At 35.7% G+C, this 17,369-nt stretch overlaps 3 protein-coding genes across 5 annotated transcripts; 1 reads left to right on the top strand and 2 right to left on the bottom strand.

The window, feature by feature from the left end:
• The first annotated feature begins 1,989 nt into the window (after positions 1–1,989).
• Positions 1,990–6,306, top strand: LOC141683861 (UDP-galactose/UDP-glucose transporter 7). Of its 2 annotated transcripts, none has more exons than XM_074488652.1 (8): positions 1,990–2,177; positions 2,291–2,416; positions 3,476–3,581; positions 3,736–3,981; positions 5,032–5,142; positions 5,360–5,518; positions 5,591–5,734; positions 5,897–6,306. In XM_074488652.1, the coding sequence occupies exons 2-8, from the start codon at positions 2,376–2,378 to the stop codon at positions 6,056–6,058; spliced, it is 969 nt and encodes a 322-aa protein (XP_074344753.1). In that variant the 5' UTR covers positions 1,990–2,177; positions 2,291–2,375; the 3' UTR covers positions 6,059–6,306. The 2 variants fall into 2 exon arrangements, with proteins under 2 accessions (XP_074344753.1, XP_074344754.1); XM_074488653.1 differs by having other exon boundaries at positions 1,994–2,149.
• Positions 6,210–14,006, bottom strand: LOC141683860 (putative cyclic nucleotide-gated ion channel 14). Of its 2 annotated transcripts, none has more exons than XM_074488651.1 (8): positions 13,869–14,006; positions 10,753–10,933; positions 9,712–10,321; positions 9,088–9,300; positions 8,712–9,013; positions 7,901–8,012; positions 7,389–7,625; positions 6,210–7,254 (listed from the first exon to the last, which is right to left on the bottom strand). In XM_074488651.1, the coding sequence occupies exons 2-8, from the start codon at positions 10,782–10,784 to the stop codon at positions 6,520–6,522; spliced, it is 2,241 nt and encodes a 746-aa protein (XP_074344752.1). In that variant the 5' UTR covers positions 10,785–10,933; positions 13,869–14,006; the 3' UTR covers positions 6,210–6,519. The 2 variants fall into 2 exon arrangements, with proteins under 2 accessions (XP_074344752.1, XP_074344751.1); XM_074488650.1 differs by having other exon boundaries at positions 10,753–10,922; positions 13,869–14,004.
• On the bottom strand, positions 13,597–17,314 carry LOC141683862 (serine/arginine-rich splicing factor RSZ22A-like). The gene is made up of 6 exons (XM_074488654.1): positions 17,209–17,314; positions 16,700–16,804; positions 16,457–16,545; positions 15,782–16,061; positions 15,395–15,547; positions 13,597–14,574 (listed from the first exon to the last, which is right to left on the bottom strand). Exons 2-6 carry the CDS (start codon positions 16,786–16,788, stop codon positions 14,547–14,549), a joined length of 639 nt encoding a protein of 212 aa, XP_074344755.1. The 5' UTR covers positions 16,789–16,804; positions 17,209–17,314; the 3' UTR covers positions 13,597–14,546.
• Between the last annotated feature and the right edge of the window lie 55 nt (positions 17,315–17,369).

Raw genomic sequence — 17,369 nt, 5'->3', positions numbered from 1 at the left:
GTTTTCCAAACGAATTCCTGATGGATTGGATTGGACGTAAGAGGCTAGTGGGACTAGTCCAGTCATTGTAAGAGGCTAGCGGGGCTACTCCAGTTTAAGGCTGAAATTATGTCGTATGGTACCTTAATGACCGGATGGAGGTCGGTACGGGCTGATCACCCGTATTATAATGAAATGAAAGATAAAGTGGTCCAGTCAAGGGTTCTCTATTGATTTTAAAAAGGAATTGAAACTTCCTACTCAGTAATGAATTCTTTGAAAATGAAAATGGTTTATATTGCGCTGAAAAGAGTTGATTGTGATATTGTAAAGCTTAAAGCTCGTGAACCCTAATTTTAGTCTGTTGATCATATAATTGATTCCATATAATGAAAATATTATCGCTTTCCGTTCTGAAAGATCTGTTTTGATCCTTTAATGATTTGTGATGAATGTCGGCTTTCACCCTGCTTTGAGCCTGGTTCCATGAAAGCCCCACACTTTTCCTTCATAACCCTTCCTTAACCCGAAAGATGGAAATCTGCCACCTAGAACTGATAAAGTAGAATGCCCTGAGTTTGGTAAAGTAAATTGTGGATTTCATATCATATAACTGCTTTTTAGTTACTTGCTGAGTTTTATACTCATATATTTTGTTTTAATCTAACCTTGACAGTTAAGCAAGAAGATGGTCAGGCTTAGGTGCACTGCTCGTAAGAGCGTACCTGGTGATCCCTATCGTGTTGAGGGCTTCCAGTTGCCAGAGCAGGTAGAGATGTTTTTGAGTGAGAAAGCGCTTAGCCAGAAGGTTGTAAATATACAATGGGTTATCTGTCGGTTCCAAGTCGGGATCGACTATGTATATTTTATATTATTTTGGGGTTGTAAGTTATATTTTATGGTTGATAGTTGTAATCTTGCCTCATACTTTATCCTGTTTGATCCTGTTGGTAGTTAATCGGGGTTTATGTTTATATAATTATTAGATTAAAGGTGTGTGGGTCCTCATTTCCTAACCCCGAGATTGAGGGCGTCACAGTGAATATCATAATTCACAGTCCTGCTCAAATTTACTCGAAAAGATCACATATTTATGGATAATAATAATATTATTCTCAATAAAAAATAGAGAGTGAAATAATAATAATGTTATCAATCTTGTACGATAAAGACATTATTATATATATATATTGAATATAAAACTAATTCACAAGAACATTGTTAATTCTTAAATCACATAAGCATATAAGAATTAACAATTAAATTAAGAGAAGAGTTTGAGAAAACAAACAGAGATTGGATTCAATCTCGAGTCCAGAAAACTGTCTCCTTAAAGCAGTTTCGCCTCACACCATCCGTGTTTAGCGACCTGCTTCCCAGGATAAAACGAGATACTAGTATAATCGATAGATCGAATATACTCTCAACGAACTTGAACTGAGCCCGAGAACTATCACCGGAATATTGGAAAAATTTAAGACTAAAGAGACCGAGAATGAAAGAGATGACTCTTATTTCCTCGACTTAATAAAACGGGTGCCCTAAGACTCTATTTATAAAAAAAGGCTTGAAATGACTTGTTTTTCTTTTCGATGTGGTACATGGTATTTATAAGAAAAACTAAGGAATAGGTTTGTACTACTCTCGATGTGGTACAAAACCGCTTTTCATATTAAAAGGTAAAACTTTGGAACATTAGTTCTCATTCACCTTTTATTCATTTTAAGCGTGTAAATATGCGTTGGAATCCCCTCGAAGAGAAGAATACGTCCCAATAAATATACACCACTAACACATAATGTGTCTCACTCATATAGAGTCTCAAAATGATTCACAATTTAGTCTAAAATACTAAGTTTGTCCAACAAATAATAATATATAATTTGTAAAAAAATATTTATAATAATATAAATATTTACAAAAATACGATTTTGTAATTCAATGCACCCGGCCACAATGTCCGGCTTTGATTGCGATGCTTCGCTCTATCCATCTTCTCCCTCGTTGTTACTACTTTTTAATCATTTTTTACTTACACACACATATACATACACTTGACCTTTATAGTTGTATGTATATATTTATCTCTTTCTTCACATTTTTTAACTCACTAAGAAGCATGTTCGGAACCTTCTAGTAGATCCAAACCAATCCTTTTTAATCCTGCCATGTAATTCATTAGATCTCATTATTATCATGTAATCTTTTTTATTTTATTTTTTATTTTTAATTATTATTAACCTGTTTGATTTTATAATCATTATTAATTGTTATTGAAGCTTGTTTAGTATTTGATTTGATTTAATTGCAGGATTAGGATTTTGAAGTGATTTGTTGACTCGATGTGATTGCGATCAGCTCAGCTCATTTATCGAGTTTTCGAAGATTAAGTAGCGATGGATAATCGCGTAATTGTCGATAATGCTTCGTATTTGAGGTAGAAGAAGTTGAATTTTGATATGAATTTAGCTGATGTATTGTGATGATGTGTATAGTTAGTTAGATATGTGTGGAATGTTGATGTGGATTGAAATATTGCTGATCGCGTAATTGTCGATAATGCTTCGTATGTGAGGTAGAAGAAGTAGAATTGTGATGTGAATTTAGTTGATGTATTGTGATGATGTGTATAGTTAGTTAGAAATGTGTGGAATGTTGTTGTGGATTGAAATATTGTTGATTGCGTAATTGCGATAATGCTTCGTATATGAGGTAGAAGAAGTAGAATTGTAATGTGAATTTACCTGATGTATTGTGATGATGTGTATAGTTAGTTAGATATGTGTGGAATGTTGATGTGGATTGAAATATTGTTGATCGCGTAATTGTCGATAACACTCTGTATTTAAAGAAGAAGAGTGGAATTATAATGTGAATTTACCTGATATGTCATGATGTGCATGTTTAGTTAGAAATGTGTGAAATGTTGATGTCGTTTGAAATGAGTTGCGCGTAATCAGCTGTGTACAGTAAGGATTGTTTAAATTAATATGTGGTGGATAATCGCGTAATTGTTGATAACTTGATTCCGTATTTTAGGTAGAGGAGTAGAATTATATTGTGAATTTAGCGGATATATTATGATGTGTATATTTAGTTAGATATGTGTGAAATGTTGATGTGGATTGAAATGACTTGTGCATGATTAGGTGTTTTGAGTAAGGTTTGTTTAATTTATTCTGTGATGGATAAGGTCGTAATATCAAAATCCGTTATTGAGAAACTAGTTAATCTCGTTTTTGTGTTGCTAATCGATAATCAGTTTAAAGTTCGGCGGTTTTTTTTGCTAATATAGAAAGAGTGTGTTTGAGAATGAGAGGACTTGGATAAAATAGTGGTAACGGGTTATAGTCAGTTATAGTGAAGATAAGATTATGTTAGTCACTTGTGCAAGTATATTGAAATTAAGTGTACGTGATGCTATTAAGTCGGAAAACTGTTGATTATAAATTATAAGATTTTAAACTCTAACATGTTATAATACGTGGCTATGCAGTTTATTGGCTGGCTTGTCATATGGAATCTCTTCAATGGCTATGGTATTCATCAACAAGGCAGTTGTTATGCAGTATTCAGATTCAATGACTCTTCTCGCTGTCCAAGTATGTTCCACACAAGTGTAGAATCATCTTGTCTTTGTTACATTTATTGTTTCTTATATTTGGCTTATCACACCCAGTCACCCTCCCACCCCTTACTATCTTCCAAGGTTCGAACCTCGACGGTGAAATCACTGATATCTTTAAAATATGACAGCAACTTGCGACTGCCTTGCTTATTCACTTCGGTCGGGTGGCGGGATACACAAGAGCCAAGGCATTGAATATTGCAACGGCTAAAAAGCTCATCCTAGTTTCGTTGTTTTACAATGCAAATGTAGGGTTTGCATTAGCAAGCCTGAAAGGAGTTAATATTCCCATGTACATCGCAATAAAAAGGCTTACGCCCCTTTCAGTATTGGTTGCTGGTTATTTTTATGGAAAGGGTAGACCCTCAATTCAGGCGAGTCACTAAATTTATTAGTAATTGCTAGTCAGTTACTACAGATTCACTAATTTAGACAATATAATCTAACTGTCCATATATGCTACTCCCTTTGTCCCTCCCATTTGTTTACACTTTCCTTTTTTGGATGTCCCTTCCAATTGTTTACATTTCAAAATTTTCCAAAAATAGTAAAGTTTTTATAATTTTTAAATTAACTACATCCACTACTTTCCTCCAGTATACCCACTTTATACATATAATATTAATCGGTCCCACTACTTTACTCATTTTTTCAACTTTTTTCCACTACTTTATCATTTTTCTTAAACTCCGCGCCCCATCCAAATGTAAACATTTGGGAGGGACGGAGGGAGTATTAGTTTGGCTGTCAATGTTACTTGGTATTCAGCCATTCTGATCATGTCTTTAGAGGCACTTAAGACATGGATGCAAGGTCTATCCCAATTGGTTCTAGTAATAGAATGCATGTTTGGCTTATTGCTAACTTTTGAGTCTAACATTTCAAATATGAGAATCCATTAACCTTGGGTTACTGAGTGTAGCATCTACTGGTGCTGGATAAATTTCAGAAAGATGGAACTGTAGAATATATCAGTAGAATGATAAACACGTTATATATAAATATCTAGTCGATTTGACTTCGACCCCACACGTAACTATAGTATCTAATTAAACTATGTAATTCGTTCAAAAAAAGAAAAGAAAAAAAACTGTATAATACAGTAATAAATATGAAGATTCCTTTTTATTTCTCTGTTCCCCATCATATACTTTCTAGTTCGTACGAACACAAATAACAAAACCTTAAATGTGAAAGTTGTTGCATTAGTCTGCTTTATCAGATTTGTCTCTCCTTAAATATGTATATAACAACTGGTCTGTCAGTTTGCTCAGCATGTATTGATTACGCAGTGCCACTTAATTATATTTTAAAATATATTGGTTGTTCTTATAAGTAAAAATAGTTGGAAATTTTGGATAATCAATTTTCCTGTATCATGAAGCCTATCTTGGCTGTCCTGTTAACCTATTGTCATATTACAGGTAACTCTTTCAGTAATATTAACTGCTGCTGGAGTTGTCGTTGCTGCACTTGGAGATTTTTCCATCGATATCTTTGGATATAGCATGGCACTCACTTCTGTATTCTTCCAGGTTGATGTTTTAAGTTTTTTTAGTTTTGACAATGTCATGTGAAGGGTTAATGTTAAAATTATACTTAATTTCATATTAAAATGCCCATGTCATTACCCCCTCCCACTATCAGGTTAATTCCAATCTGTCAATGATATTTGTCAGATGTTTTTGTTACACTCTTTGGTTGTAGAATTCTCTGTAATTGTTTTATTGTGCTGCTAAATTGAACATGCAGACCATGTACCTTGTATTGGTGGAGATTTCTGGTGCCGAGGATGGGCTTTCTTCGATTGAAATAATGTTCTATAACAGCCTATTGTCTTTACCATTTCTGATACTTATCATTATAACAACTGGAGAATTTCCAAATTCGCTCGCATTATTATTTGCAAAGGTTAGAACCATTTTGGTAATTTAATCAAATAGTTATAGTTTTTGGACTAATACTTAAACTGTTTGTGGGCAGAGTAGTACATTTTCTTTTTTGGTGATCCTGGTTTTATCATTGGTGATGGGAATAGTTCTTAACTACACCATGTTTTTATGCACAATTGTTAACTCGGCTTTGACGACAACTATTGTTGGAGTCCTGAAAGGTGTCGGATCCACGGTATGTATTGTCCATCTTACTAAATCTCGGTTCTGCTCTGCACCAATGAAACAAATTCCATATAGTTTTTTTTGAAGAATCTCATATATATATATATATATATATTTAAAATAAATAATATTGCTCACGGCAACTACCGCTTGTCTTTTTTGCATTTTTCAGACCCTTGGCTTTTTTCTGCTGGGAGGAGTACAAGTCCACGGATTGAATGTTGCTGGATTAGTGATCAATACAGCCGGTGGCTTGTGGTATTCGTATGCAAAATTTCAGCAAAAGAAAAAACCTCCAAAACTAGTTCCTGATGTGGAAGAGCATATTAAATAATCAATAGATAAGACTGGTGAAAGATGTTATATCGGCGACCTGGTTCAGGTTTTACAAAATGTCACATTCATTATAATGTTGTTACAATACAAGTGTATGTTGATTGATATGTATTCCATATACAAATTAGCTTGGAAAATTCCGAAGCTAATTTTTGTTATACTTTGACCTACATTGTCATCAAGCCTGTTTCTTTGCTATACAAAATCAATAGATGATACTGAATAGAAGAACTCTTACAAGATAAAGTGTTGCTGTTACCCAAAGGTTGGCTAATTGAGGGAATAGAAATATGGACATGGAATTTGGCTATTTTTTTTTTTTTTTGATATTTTCAGTTTACAGAGCTGATCTCATCGTATCGGCAAAATGATTTGTGCTTTTAGAAATTATTGTGACAGTCAAGTCGATAAAACACTGTATTTCCTATAAGAATTGTATGTATATAGTACAAATCACAGCTAATTGTCCTCAGGTTCAGTCGAAAAGTCTGGCTCTTCAGGCTTTTGTACCTTAAGAATTTCTATGTTCTTCGTCTTCTGGGCACCTCTTCTTGTGTTGGCAGCAAACCTGGAAGCTAATATTGTGACTCCAAGGCTTTGAGAAGCATGAGAAGAGTTCACTGTACTGTTTCTTTCTCCCTCTTTGGCTTCAGATTCATCAACCATGTGATCATAATTATCAGGACAGTAAAATGACTCTTTCGCACTAAGAGTCTTTGCCATTGATCGTCGCTTGTATCTACGCCATGCAGCTTGAATAAAACAAGCAGCCCATGTCCTCCAATGGTAAGAATAGAAACGGAACGTATGTTGTAGCTTCTTACTATGGAGACGTCTGAACTGGTTTGCCACAAATTTGAGATCCTCTGCTCCCAATGCAAATGCTTCCACTTCGTTAAGGGCTTTGACTGTCCTCGTAGAAGTTGGTAAATTAAGAGTTGATTTAGGGAGCAATGCCCAAGCTAGCAATTCCTCGCCACAATAGTCACCGGGTCTTAAAGTGATTGAATTGAAGAAATCTGTGCGCCCTCCATCTGTAGTTGAGCTATCAAGCCTCCCTCTGATTATGAAAAGCATTTCTGTGACAGGATCGCCTTCACGAACTATGAAGGTACCCTGGGTGCTCAAAGATGATACGAGGCGTTCACAAATGGCATTGAGCAACTGATCATCCATCTGTGAGAAAAATGGAACCTGCAAGTTTGCAAGTTTTAGATAAGCAGGTTCAAGTTGGTTCACATATATCTACAATGATGCTCCAGTGTTTCTTCTAGGAAGTAAGAATTTGCTTCACAATTAAAAGGCATTGAAGTACTTCAATAACTTACACGTCGAACAAGATCCAGACATAGGTGGCGTTGGATGTCCTGACGGAGATCTTTAGGTAAGGCATGTAAAATAGATTCTTCATCAACTCCTCTTGTTGCTAACCACTTGTATTGTACAAAACTACGAACACGTACTTGGAGATGCTGAGGGAGTTGGCGATGCTTCATCCACTCCTCTGTGTCTCGTCGTTTGAGCCTCCATTCCTCAAGCCTCACAGTCATGGATTGAAGGTATGTCTACAGTTGTATATAAATGATGAATTGGTTAATATGTCTTGGAGAAGTACACTAATGCTCCAGGTGTGCTAGGATTGAACTCATAAAGAGTTATCGGGTGCTTTGTCTAGCTCCTCGCGGAGTTCTTTGCTATGCGTTTATGATTTAACTCAACACAGATAAGTTCTTTAAGAGTCGAACACATTATGTATTTTTTAGGGAAGTGATACACATTTCATTGCTGTTCAAGCATGACTCCCGGAAATTTGACACTGAGAAGTGCATTGCTAACATACCTGCATGTTTCCGATTAAATGGGAAAACAAAACAAGACCAACAATCGCGATGAGTATGGCAAACGAGGTTTCGCCAATATATGTGCTTGTGGACAGACTCTGGCCATAAGAACTGCATGATCCAGACAAAAAGAAGTAAAATATGGTTATTGAAATTAAATCTCCAGTGTAGAAAAATAGCTTTAAGGTACTCTCTATCTTCGGAAACTAGCTTTGGTCCTAATCCTAGTGAGGAAGAAGATGGGGTTAACGGGTGAAGGATAAATTTAGCTTATTTTTATATAAAATTAACAAAAATGACCAATTTCTGAAAAGTTTGTCAACTTTAGCCGATCGGATAACCAACTGGGAAGTATTCACTTTATATGAGATACCCAGCTGTGTCGGAGTATCTCATATACTCCCTCCATCCCAATTTATGACTTTTTGCAGTCAAATTGACCAAATTTTGACTGAAAATTTCATATAGTATATATTCGAAAAAAAATATAAAAATTATATGATTAAAAAGTACATGTAATATAATTTATTACGTATTCTTCGGTTTTTCAAAATAATGAAAGATTGATGTTTAATTTACAGTTAAAATTAAGTCAATTTAACCAAAAAAGTCAAACATGATAGATAAATTGGGACGGAGAGAGTATGAAATACCCAACTATAAGTGGACTATCTTATACAAATTGGGATACTCAATGGAGTATTCAATCAGCTAAAATTGGTCATTTGCAAGAATAACTATTTTTGTTATTTTTTTTTTAAAATTGGCTATTTTTGTCATTTTCTCTTTTAACAAGAAGAGGATAAATACCTTAAGTTCTGCAACCCCCACCATAAACAATAGAAAAACTTCTCAAGAAACTTTGAGGAGACAACGTGATTCGCCACAGCATTTTCAAATATGCCATACTTGAATCCTTCAGTGAAGCCTGGTTCACATTTACTGAAGACAGTTGTGCTATTTGCCCATGTCCTCCTGTCATCATCGTCAAAAGTACGACAATCCAAAAATCGCGGGAAGCATTGCACAGGGTCCTGCTCATGTCTGCAGGCTGATTTCCAGCAGGTTGCATGCCTTTCAATAGATAACAAGTACCAGGATGCTCCTAAGACCTGCAAAAGCAGAATATCAGTTTTGGAGATTTGAAATGATTGAGTTTTATTCATGAAGGAACGAGATTGCGTACATGACTAGCTAACATGTACAGAACGAGATTGTAAGCAGCCCCGGCCCAGGCTGTCTTTGCAACGACGCCTGTAGCTTTGATGATCTGACTACTAAGGGGAAAGATCAGATATAATCTGGGGATATACTGAAGAAGGACTATTAGCACCAGAGCATTGTTGTTGTGATCAGCATGGGAGCTTCTAATTGCAGGTATGATAAACCATATGACAATCTGCCAAAGACAAAAATCTAAAAGTTATTCTGCAGAATCTATAATAACTATCTGGTTAATACCAAAGGAGACAAGCAGATGGTTGAGTCCTAACTTAGAATTTTCAAACCTGATGTTTTATAACTCAGACAAAGGCAAGGAATCAGTTACTCTGAAATCTCAAGGTGTTAGAGAATGACCCTTTTTAGGATCTTATATTATTCTAATACTAACACTCCCACTCACTCGAAAGCCTATTTGATCGAACTTGAGTCATCTGTCGGTCTGAGTTCTGATACCATGTCAAGGAACCAGTTACTCTAAGACCTCAAGGGGTTAGAGAATGGCCTTTTCCACGATCTTATATTATTCTAACACTAACAATTAGAACACAAATAACATGGCTTACAAGAAAGGCGCAGATTCTAATACCTGAGGAAGAGGCAGTGCTGCAATGAGATCTACGAAGAAATCTGACTTCAAATACCTCTTAGCTATCTCATGAGGATCCATTACAAGTTCACCTCTTCCAAACACTCTTGAGCTTGGAGACACATAAGCTGTTCTAAACTTCATAAATATGTGTATAACATAAAAAATATCCGCAACAGAACGAAAACAAGTCACTATAATCCCCAAATTCAAGTCAGTAACCATACATGATGATAATAAATTTTCATCAAATCTCTTTTGTACAGAAGGGAGGTAAAAAAACAATGGATCAACAAAGAGTGCCACCAAACAAAAGAAAAGGAAAACTCTGTTCCATTTCACAATAACATCAGTTCCGGGATCAAGAATTCTTGGCCCTTTTCGGGTTTTCTGTTGCTCGTGATTGCTTTCTGGATAAACTTTACAAGCACCAGTTGATCTCTTCATGATTCCCGATCCCCCCTTTGTGCTCCCTTTCTTACCGGCACTATAAGCAATAGTACTAAATCCTTCTGGCTTCAGCAATGGTGCTGACATCTTGTACTCTGGAGACTGTTTTGGGGACTCCTCCCACATATCATTATGAATTTGGGCTCCATTTTTGTAAAACCTGTGAAATCAATGGAAAATCGAATAGAGTCAACTTCTACTCCAAACCATCTTTAGCCTTCAAACTCAGCAAATTCGAGGGTGTTTGAAAACTTGCATTTCATTTCAAATGAAATTCTCATATTTATATTAATATTTGAATGTTTTGGATTTCAAATGAAATTGAAATCTAAATTCTCAAACATGTTATTTGATCAAATCCAGTTTAAAATTCAGGTTTCCAAACGGGCCATTCATTGTACACAAATACAAGATTCACCGTATAATCTTGACATAAAAATGTACCTTATCACCGATATAAGATTCACTAAATACAACTAAAACACTGCTAAAACTACACACAAGATTCTCCGTTTTAAGATTCTCCGTTTTAAGAGTTAGTAGGCTAAACTACACACAAGATTCACCCTATACGAAAATAGTAATGCATACCTGACTTGCTTCTCTCTGCCAAGTAACTCCATTCTGGCTTGCCTTAACACGAAAACGAAGATCAGCTAACAAAATGGTGAGAGCCAAACAGCCATTGATCTGTATCAGATACTAATATCATCAACTTTCGCCTTCTTAAATACCCGAAAAAGTCCAGAACTTCTTACTTGCTGTCCAAAAACTAAAAGACAAGATCATGAGGCCTGCACTAGGGAATCAAAATGCAGCAACAACATATGCATTTGTAAGATATTGGTTGACTGATACAGATACAGTTGAGATGGTCAGATAATTTAGTATTATATCTGTTCTAGGACGTGAAGCCAATCACTAATTTAAAATTATGCGCTACTTGTTTAATCGCATTAGCACGTAATCACCAGGCAGTAATTTACTGTCAATAGTTCTCACATGGTGGTTAAAGAATAGTATTTCAGCGCGCACACAGACACACACACAAGGCTCAGTTCATATCTGTGTTTTTAGATCGGAGCATGTGTGGAGAATATAGTGTTTATAGAACATAGCTCAGCTTTCTTTATTGTGAATTTGTATTAGATTCGGATATATCAGGAGCATAACTATAACACCCCCGACCACATCGAGGAGATTTGTGATTGTACGCTTCGGCTCATTTCGGACCTGACCTGATTTTCCAAAAAGACTCGGGATTTGACCCGGGTTGACATAATAACTAGCAGGAACTAGTTATTTTGTCCATTTAACGCGTGAAACGTGATCAGATGTCAGATACCGGAAAATTAATCCATATTACTTCGAACCCATGCCAAATTTTTAAAGAAATGTATCACAACACAATGCTAACAAATTCAGGTGTTATCGTATTAAGAGAACAAAGAAGTTGCTCCAGTGGTAAGGGGTTTATCTTCTGTCATCCCAGATCCTATGTTCGACTCTGACTCACCCGAGAATTATTGAAAATAGATACAGATACTCATTTGTAAGGCTATAAGCCATATTAGTCAAAAAAAGAACAGGGAAGTTGTAGATTTTACTCAATTGTGATGCACAATTTTCAGTTTGCACCTTGGTTGATCTTCCAAAACTTCAGTTCATGTGCAACTTATGCTGTATCGTAAAACTGGATGTAAAATCACTTGTTTTTTTTTGAATAAATATTCCAGCAGAATGTTGTTGATTATACAAAAACAGCAAATGGTGCATGTTTGAGCTGTTGGTTTTAACATGTTGTGAAAGAAAACTTTTACAAAGTCACGAAACTTCATATTTACAAATATCATTCCAACCAAAAAGCATCAAGAAGATAACAAATTTTTCTTAACTATATGTAACCAAATTTGGTGAAACTACATATCACAACAAAAGAATCTACGGCACAGTTAGACAACACTCTACAACACTCTACACGATGCAAGATATTGAAATTCGACTGTGTAATCTATTGCCAACATTGTGCAAAGATGGATGCGTGACATAAACCAATTTACCGAGAAAATCATTAAAATAAAACTCAAAATAGAGCAAGGGCAGGTACATCACAAAGAATATCCAACACAGCCAAAGTTCACCGGAATATCTCATCAACAATGTAGTCTAAATATTCATACAATCACATGTCGTTATGAGAAGAATATGTGACAACTGAATATACACACATATCTAGGTCAACAGACACAGGAAACCTAATCCTGCCCGAAGACGCCTTCAAAATAATCTGGTGTAATTCCTTCTTCGGTATCAATGAAACAAATCAACAAAAGATTTGTCCGAAACAGCTGAGAATCTCAAGCGATTTTGGTCAGAGACTATAAAAGAATGCTTCAGACATGTCTACCTGGTGTTAATCTACAACGAACGGAGTTCTTGCGAGTTGACAAAAAACTATTTATATCTACTTTCACTATAAATGAAACCACCGATTCAATCAAAACCATATGCTGGTATAACTGTCAGAAGATGAGGTGCTTCTGGCAAATGCACATTTGGAAAGAAAAAATCATCTTTGTTTTCAGTAAAAAAAACCATACATCTCATTTCAGATTTCACCCCAAGATACATGACTAATATTGACTTAATTAATTATATGGTCTTACTATTTTTTTTTTGACCCTTTCCTCTCTTATGTCTCAAGTTTGTGTAAAACATTCTGTCCAATTCACATTTCAGCGAATATACATGTATTATGTTTGCTAGCTTCAACCCAAAAATATAGTTATTGTAACTGGAATTGGATGAGAAAGTACTCAAAAAGTTTGTTGAAAGGACATGACAAAATGTGCAGGTAACCAAAAAATGAACTCTAGTATTTCAAATAAAATATCAAGTATAGTTCTAAAAAGTAGTAGATCAGCCAAATTGCAGATACACATAGGCCATGTTTGTTTTATGGGTTTATAATCCCGGGATAATAATCCGGGGATAACTAATCCCATCAAAATTAGTACTATGGATTAAATAATTCTATCCTAAATTTGTTTGGAAGGATTAGGTGTAGGATTGGAATATAATCATTTAAAATTTTATCATATGTTTGTTTTGATGGATAGTACTTGGGACTGGAATATTATCCTTTAAATTTTCCAATCCTATGTTTGTTTCACATGGGATAACAATGAGTGGATTACAATCCTTTAAAAAATGACTTATAGTATGGGATAAAACAATACCTCCTCCCACCAAGTATTAGACGGGATTATAGTCCTATCATCTACACCAACAAAACAAACATAGGATAGGATAATTTAAAAGATTATAATCCTTGGATAACTCTTCACTAATTTTTTACAAAACAAACGTGGGATTGGAAAATTTAAAGGATTATAATCTTATCCCTTACTTGATACCCTTAAACAAACATGGCCATAATGCATAAGAAATTAAGTTAATATTATATAATATACGGTGATTATAGTATTGGAATGACAAAAATCTTAACGCTTCAACAACTATAAGCAACCAGTCGAAAAGCAATTCCTAACATCCATTAATGACTCCCATGTAAAAAGCTTAATTTTCCGAATCCCTCTTTGCTTACCACCAAGTTTTATCTATTGCCCTAAACTTACAGTGGAATCAACTCTAAATCTGTTTATAATGACACCAACACCCAGACCTCTATAGAACAGATCAAGTACCTGCCAGAAGAGTTTGAAGCTGCTCCGCAGTAATTTAAAGAATTTATATGTAATGCAACTATTGTGGACGAACATAACAGCTGCAGAGTTTCAGTCACACAAGACGTAGCCAGCTGGGACCCACAATCATTCAAATTGAAGATCCCAAATCAGGGGGCGAGGAATGAAACCACAGGGAAGTGTAGAAGCACAAAACCAATGAATGAAACCACAGGGCAATCATTCAAATTGAAGATCCCAAATCAGGGGGCGAGTAATGAAACCACAGGGAAGTGTAGAAGCACAAAACCAATGAATGAAACCACAGGGAAGTGTAGAAGCACAAAACCAATGAAGCAGAACCACAAGTGAAGACACCTCCACACAAAAAGAAGCATACAAATTTAGCACTGCTATTTCCATAATGTTACAAAATTTTATAAGCAGATTTAAAGCAAGTTTTAGTATTCATATGGGGCAAAATGATTTTTTAAATACTTAAACACTGAAATAAGATAAGATACTTAACCAAATTCATGAGTCGAAGCTAAGGATGAAACCAAATCGACCAGTCCAAGCTAAGGATGAAACCAAATTCACGGGTCGAAGCAAGGGCGTCAACCACTTAAACATACATAAGTCCAATCATAGTAAAATGTGACCTAAAACCCTTGTCTTGAAGTATCCAAATTACAAAATTCAACTCCTGCTTCGACGACGGCCATTCCTGCATATATAAGAGAGAGTGACTCATAAGCAAGGGAATGGGACGAAACTAAATTACAGGTAATTCAGATTTCACATGTAGTAAATACAACAAGTCAATAAGGGGTTCAAGGGATATCAAGTCAATTACAAGGATGCAAATTTTGATGACGAATTGTACACGATATAGTAATATACTAATGAAAAGGAACCAAAAAGACATAATTATTTAGTTTTAAATTAACCCCAACTTTGTAATACTACATCAAATTAACTCTTGGATATTATTTTTAAAATTACAATCATAAGTTCGTAATCGAACAAATAAACTCCAAGGATTTATATTCAGAAAGGGCCCTCAATATTACAATCCTATTCAACATCATATACTTGGGGTGGATTTAAAAATGAGATGTGTAATAGGCAACATCCTATGCAAAACCAATAAAATTAAACCCTGTATATATACTTGAACTATAGAAACACAACTACTAACAGATTCTACATGTAATAGGCAACATCCTATGCAAAACCAATAAGATTGAGTGAGATAACCAAGAGTCCATGAAACCTCTTCAACAAATTTTTGCTCCGCTTGACAGTCAACACTAACCAAGAAATGCATAGTATAAAATTACCAACAAACAACTGGAAATAAGTGTCTTCCGTAATGGAGAGTTTCAGAATAAATATCTGTATTTGCTTCGGCATTGGACTTTGTAATGGAATACACAATCCCGTTTTACTTACTAATCCTTCGAACAGCCGGTAGTGTTTAAGTGTATCTAACCACCCTCATCTGAAAAGCACAAAAATAGGGAACTGAAGTAAACAAAAATTACCCATTTGCATATGGAATCTCCTCCCGCACACGAACCTCCTCACGTGGACGAACCTCCTCTCGTGCACGATAAGGTGGTGGCGACCTGCTATAGCTGCGACCACGAGGAGTTAAACTACGACGCCTGGGGGATCGAGCACGAGGACTGTAACTCCTGTTTAATGTAACAAAGAACATAAATTAGATTAAAATACCGCGCGTATATACTACAACATAGAAACCCAAATACCAACAGATTCTACATGTAAACCAATAATCCTCTCAAGCAGCAATATTTGAGCTCCCGGCCACATCGCAATCAGTAAAAGTTATATCACGTCAAAGCATGCTACAAAATTACAGGGTGCATATGCAAAGAGAAATATTGGTATGTGGACATGAAACTCACCTTCGCCCATAGCTTGGGCTTCTCCTATATCTTGGAGGACTGCGGCTACGACTACGACGCCTACCACCTCCTCCTCCACCGCCGCCGCCGCCACCACCACCACCACCGCGCATTCGACATTCACGAGCAAAATGTCCAGCTTCACCACATTCATAGCACTTCAGATCTGAACCACCAGAACGACCACGCCCGTCTCCACGACCACCACCACCACCCCTGCTACCTCCACCAGATCCACCCCTAGAGTTATGGGAGAGCTCAACTCTCCAGCCATTTCTACCTGCTCAAAGTACATGAAAAAAAACTTAAAAAGCATGGATAGGTATGTAATCAATAAAATTAAATGATACATCAAAACTCCATACTCCTCTCAAATTCACAATCTATTCTTAGTGATAGGGGGGCTAGACAGAGTAATATGTAGCCATGTCCATGTCCTAAAAAGTTTATTGACTAGTACTACCATAAGTATATCTCTATATCAACAACATTCACAGCCAAACAGCATATGATTCGACAATGAGTCAGTCACAATACTAAGGGGTATCAGTAAATTTGCTATACACGAAAAAAATTCCTTTTTCCGACAGAATACGTCAACTTCAAAATTCTAGGAACACTCAAGTGATAACCTAATGAAATAGACATGACAAAGAATGCTACTACTTGTCATACCATCTATTTCACGAATAGCATCTTCAGCATCTCTTCGATCATCAAAGTCAATGAAAGCATAACCTGGAGGCCTCCTCGCAACCCAAACACTACAAAACAATACACAATAAACCATCAGTCGTAATCGAACTTATAATCAATTCAAACACTACACTAACTTGTAATTAACCAATTTCCAGATGATAATATCAATTACAACCAAAACACATTACTATCTGCCTCCAACAATCGTAATCGCATTACCTTCGAATAGTTCCGTACTTACGAAACTCATCCTCCAGCTCCCGCTCAGTAACTCGCGGATCCAAATTTCCAACATAAACACGAGACATCTTTAGAAACAATCACCTACCACAAATACAGAATCACTAATCATCCAACAAATAACAAACACAAATTACGCAAATCACCCGAAAAAACTCGAAAAACTCCAAAAACTCGAAAACACAACTAATCTCACTCTCAAAATCCGAATCTCACAATTAACAACACCAATACACTGAAGTTCAATTTTTTAAGCTCAATTACAACAATAAATTGTAAATAATTCAATAATTCATAGTTAATCGAGTATAATTAACTGAGAGGAACAATTATATTTACAAAAACATGAGATTGATTAGATCTAATTGGGTCGATTATGTAAGTGCCTATATATGTATGTAAGTATAGATGAGAGAGAGAGGGAGAGAGAGAGAGAGAGAGAGAGAGAGAGAGAGAGAGAGAGAGAGAGAGAGAGAGAGAGATTATACCTGAAACCCTAGATAGCAGCAATTGAGCAGAATTAGGGCAAGAGCTGTTTGCTACGTCAACTAATTTATAAGCGCGGACCGACCGGTTCATGGTTTTTGTTTTTTTAATAAATAAAATGATTATTATTGACTATAAATTCTATAATATGAACAAAAAATAT

This window comes from Apium graveolens, chromosome 9 (assembly GCF_009905375.1).
Source record: "Apium graveolens cultivar Ventura chromosome 9, ASM990537v1, whole genome shotgun sequence".
In the NCBI taxonomy this organism is placed as follows: Eukaryota; Viridiplantae; Streptophyta; class Magnoliopsida; order Apiales; family Apiaceae; genus Apium; species Apium graveolens.
The sequence above is the reverse complement of the archived record's forward strand: the minus strand, read 5'-3'. Positions and strand labels throughout refer to the sequence as shown.

Coding starts and splice junctions, on each gene's coding strand:
- LOC141683861 (XM_074488652.1), top strand. CDS start 2,376: ATGGATAATCGCGTAATTGTCGATAATGCTTCGTATTTGAG. Junction 2,417..3,475: donor GATAATGCTTCGTATTTGAG/GTAGAAGAAGTT, acceptor GTGGCTATGCAG/TTTATTGGCTGGCTTGTCAT. Junction 5,519..5,590: donor TCGCATTATTATTTGCAAAG/GTTAGAACCATT, acceptor GTTTGTGGGCAG/AGTAGTACATTTTCTTTTTT.
- LOC141683860 (XM_074488651.1), bottom strand. CDS start 10,784: ATGGAGTTACTTGGCAGAGAGAAGCAAGTCAG. Junction 8,013..8,711: donor TGGGGGTTGCAGAACTTAAG/GTATTTATCCTC, acceptor TGGATCATGCAG/TTCTTATGGCCAGAGTCTGT. Junction 7,255..7,388: donor GTCTGGATCTTGTTCGACGT/GTAAGTTATTGA, acceptor GCAAACTTGCAG/GTTCCATTTTTCTCACAGAT.
- LOC141683862 (XM_074488654.1), bottom strand. CDS start 16,788: ATGTCTCGTGTTTATGTTGGAAATTTGGATCCGCGAGTTACTGAGCGG. Junction 16,546..16,699: donor AAGTACGGAACTATTCGAAG/GTAATGCGATTA, acceptor ATTGTTTTGTAG/TGTTTGGGTTGCGAGGAGGC. Junction 14,575..15,394: donor GAGATTCCATATGCAAATGG/GTAATTTTTGTT, acceptor TTATATATGCAG/GAATGGCCGTCGTCGAAGCA.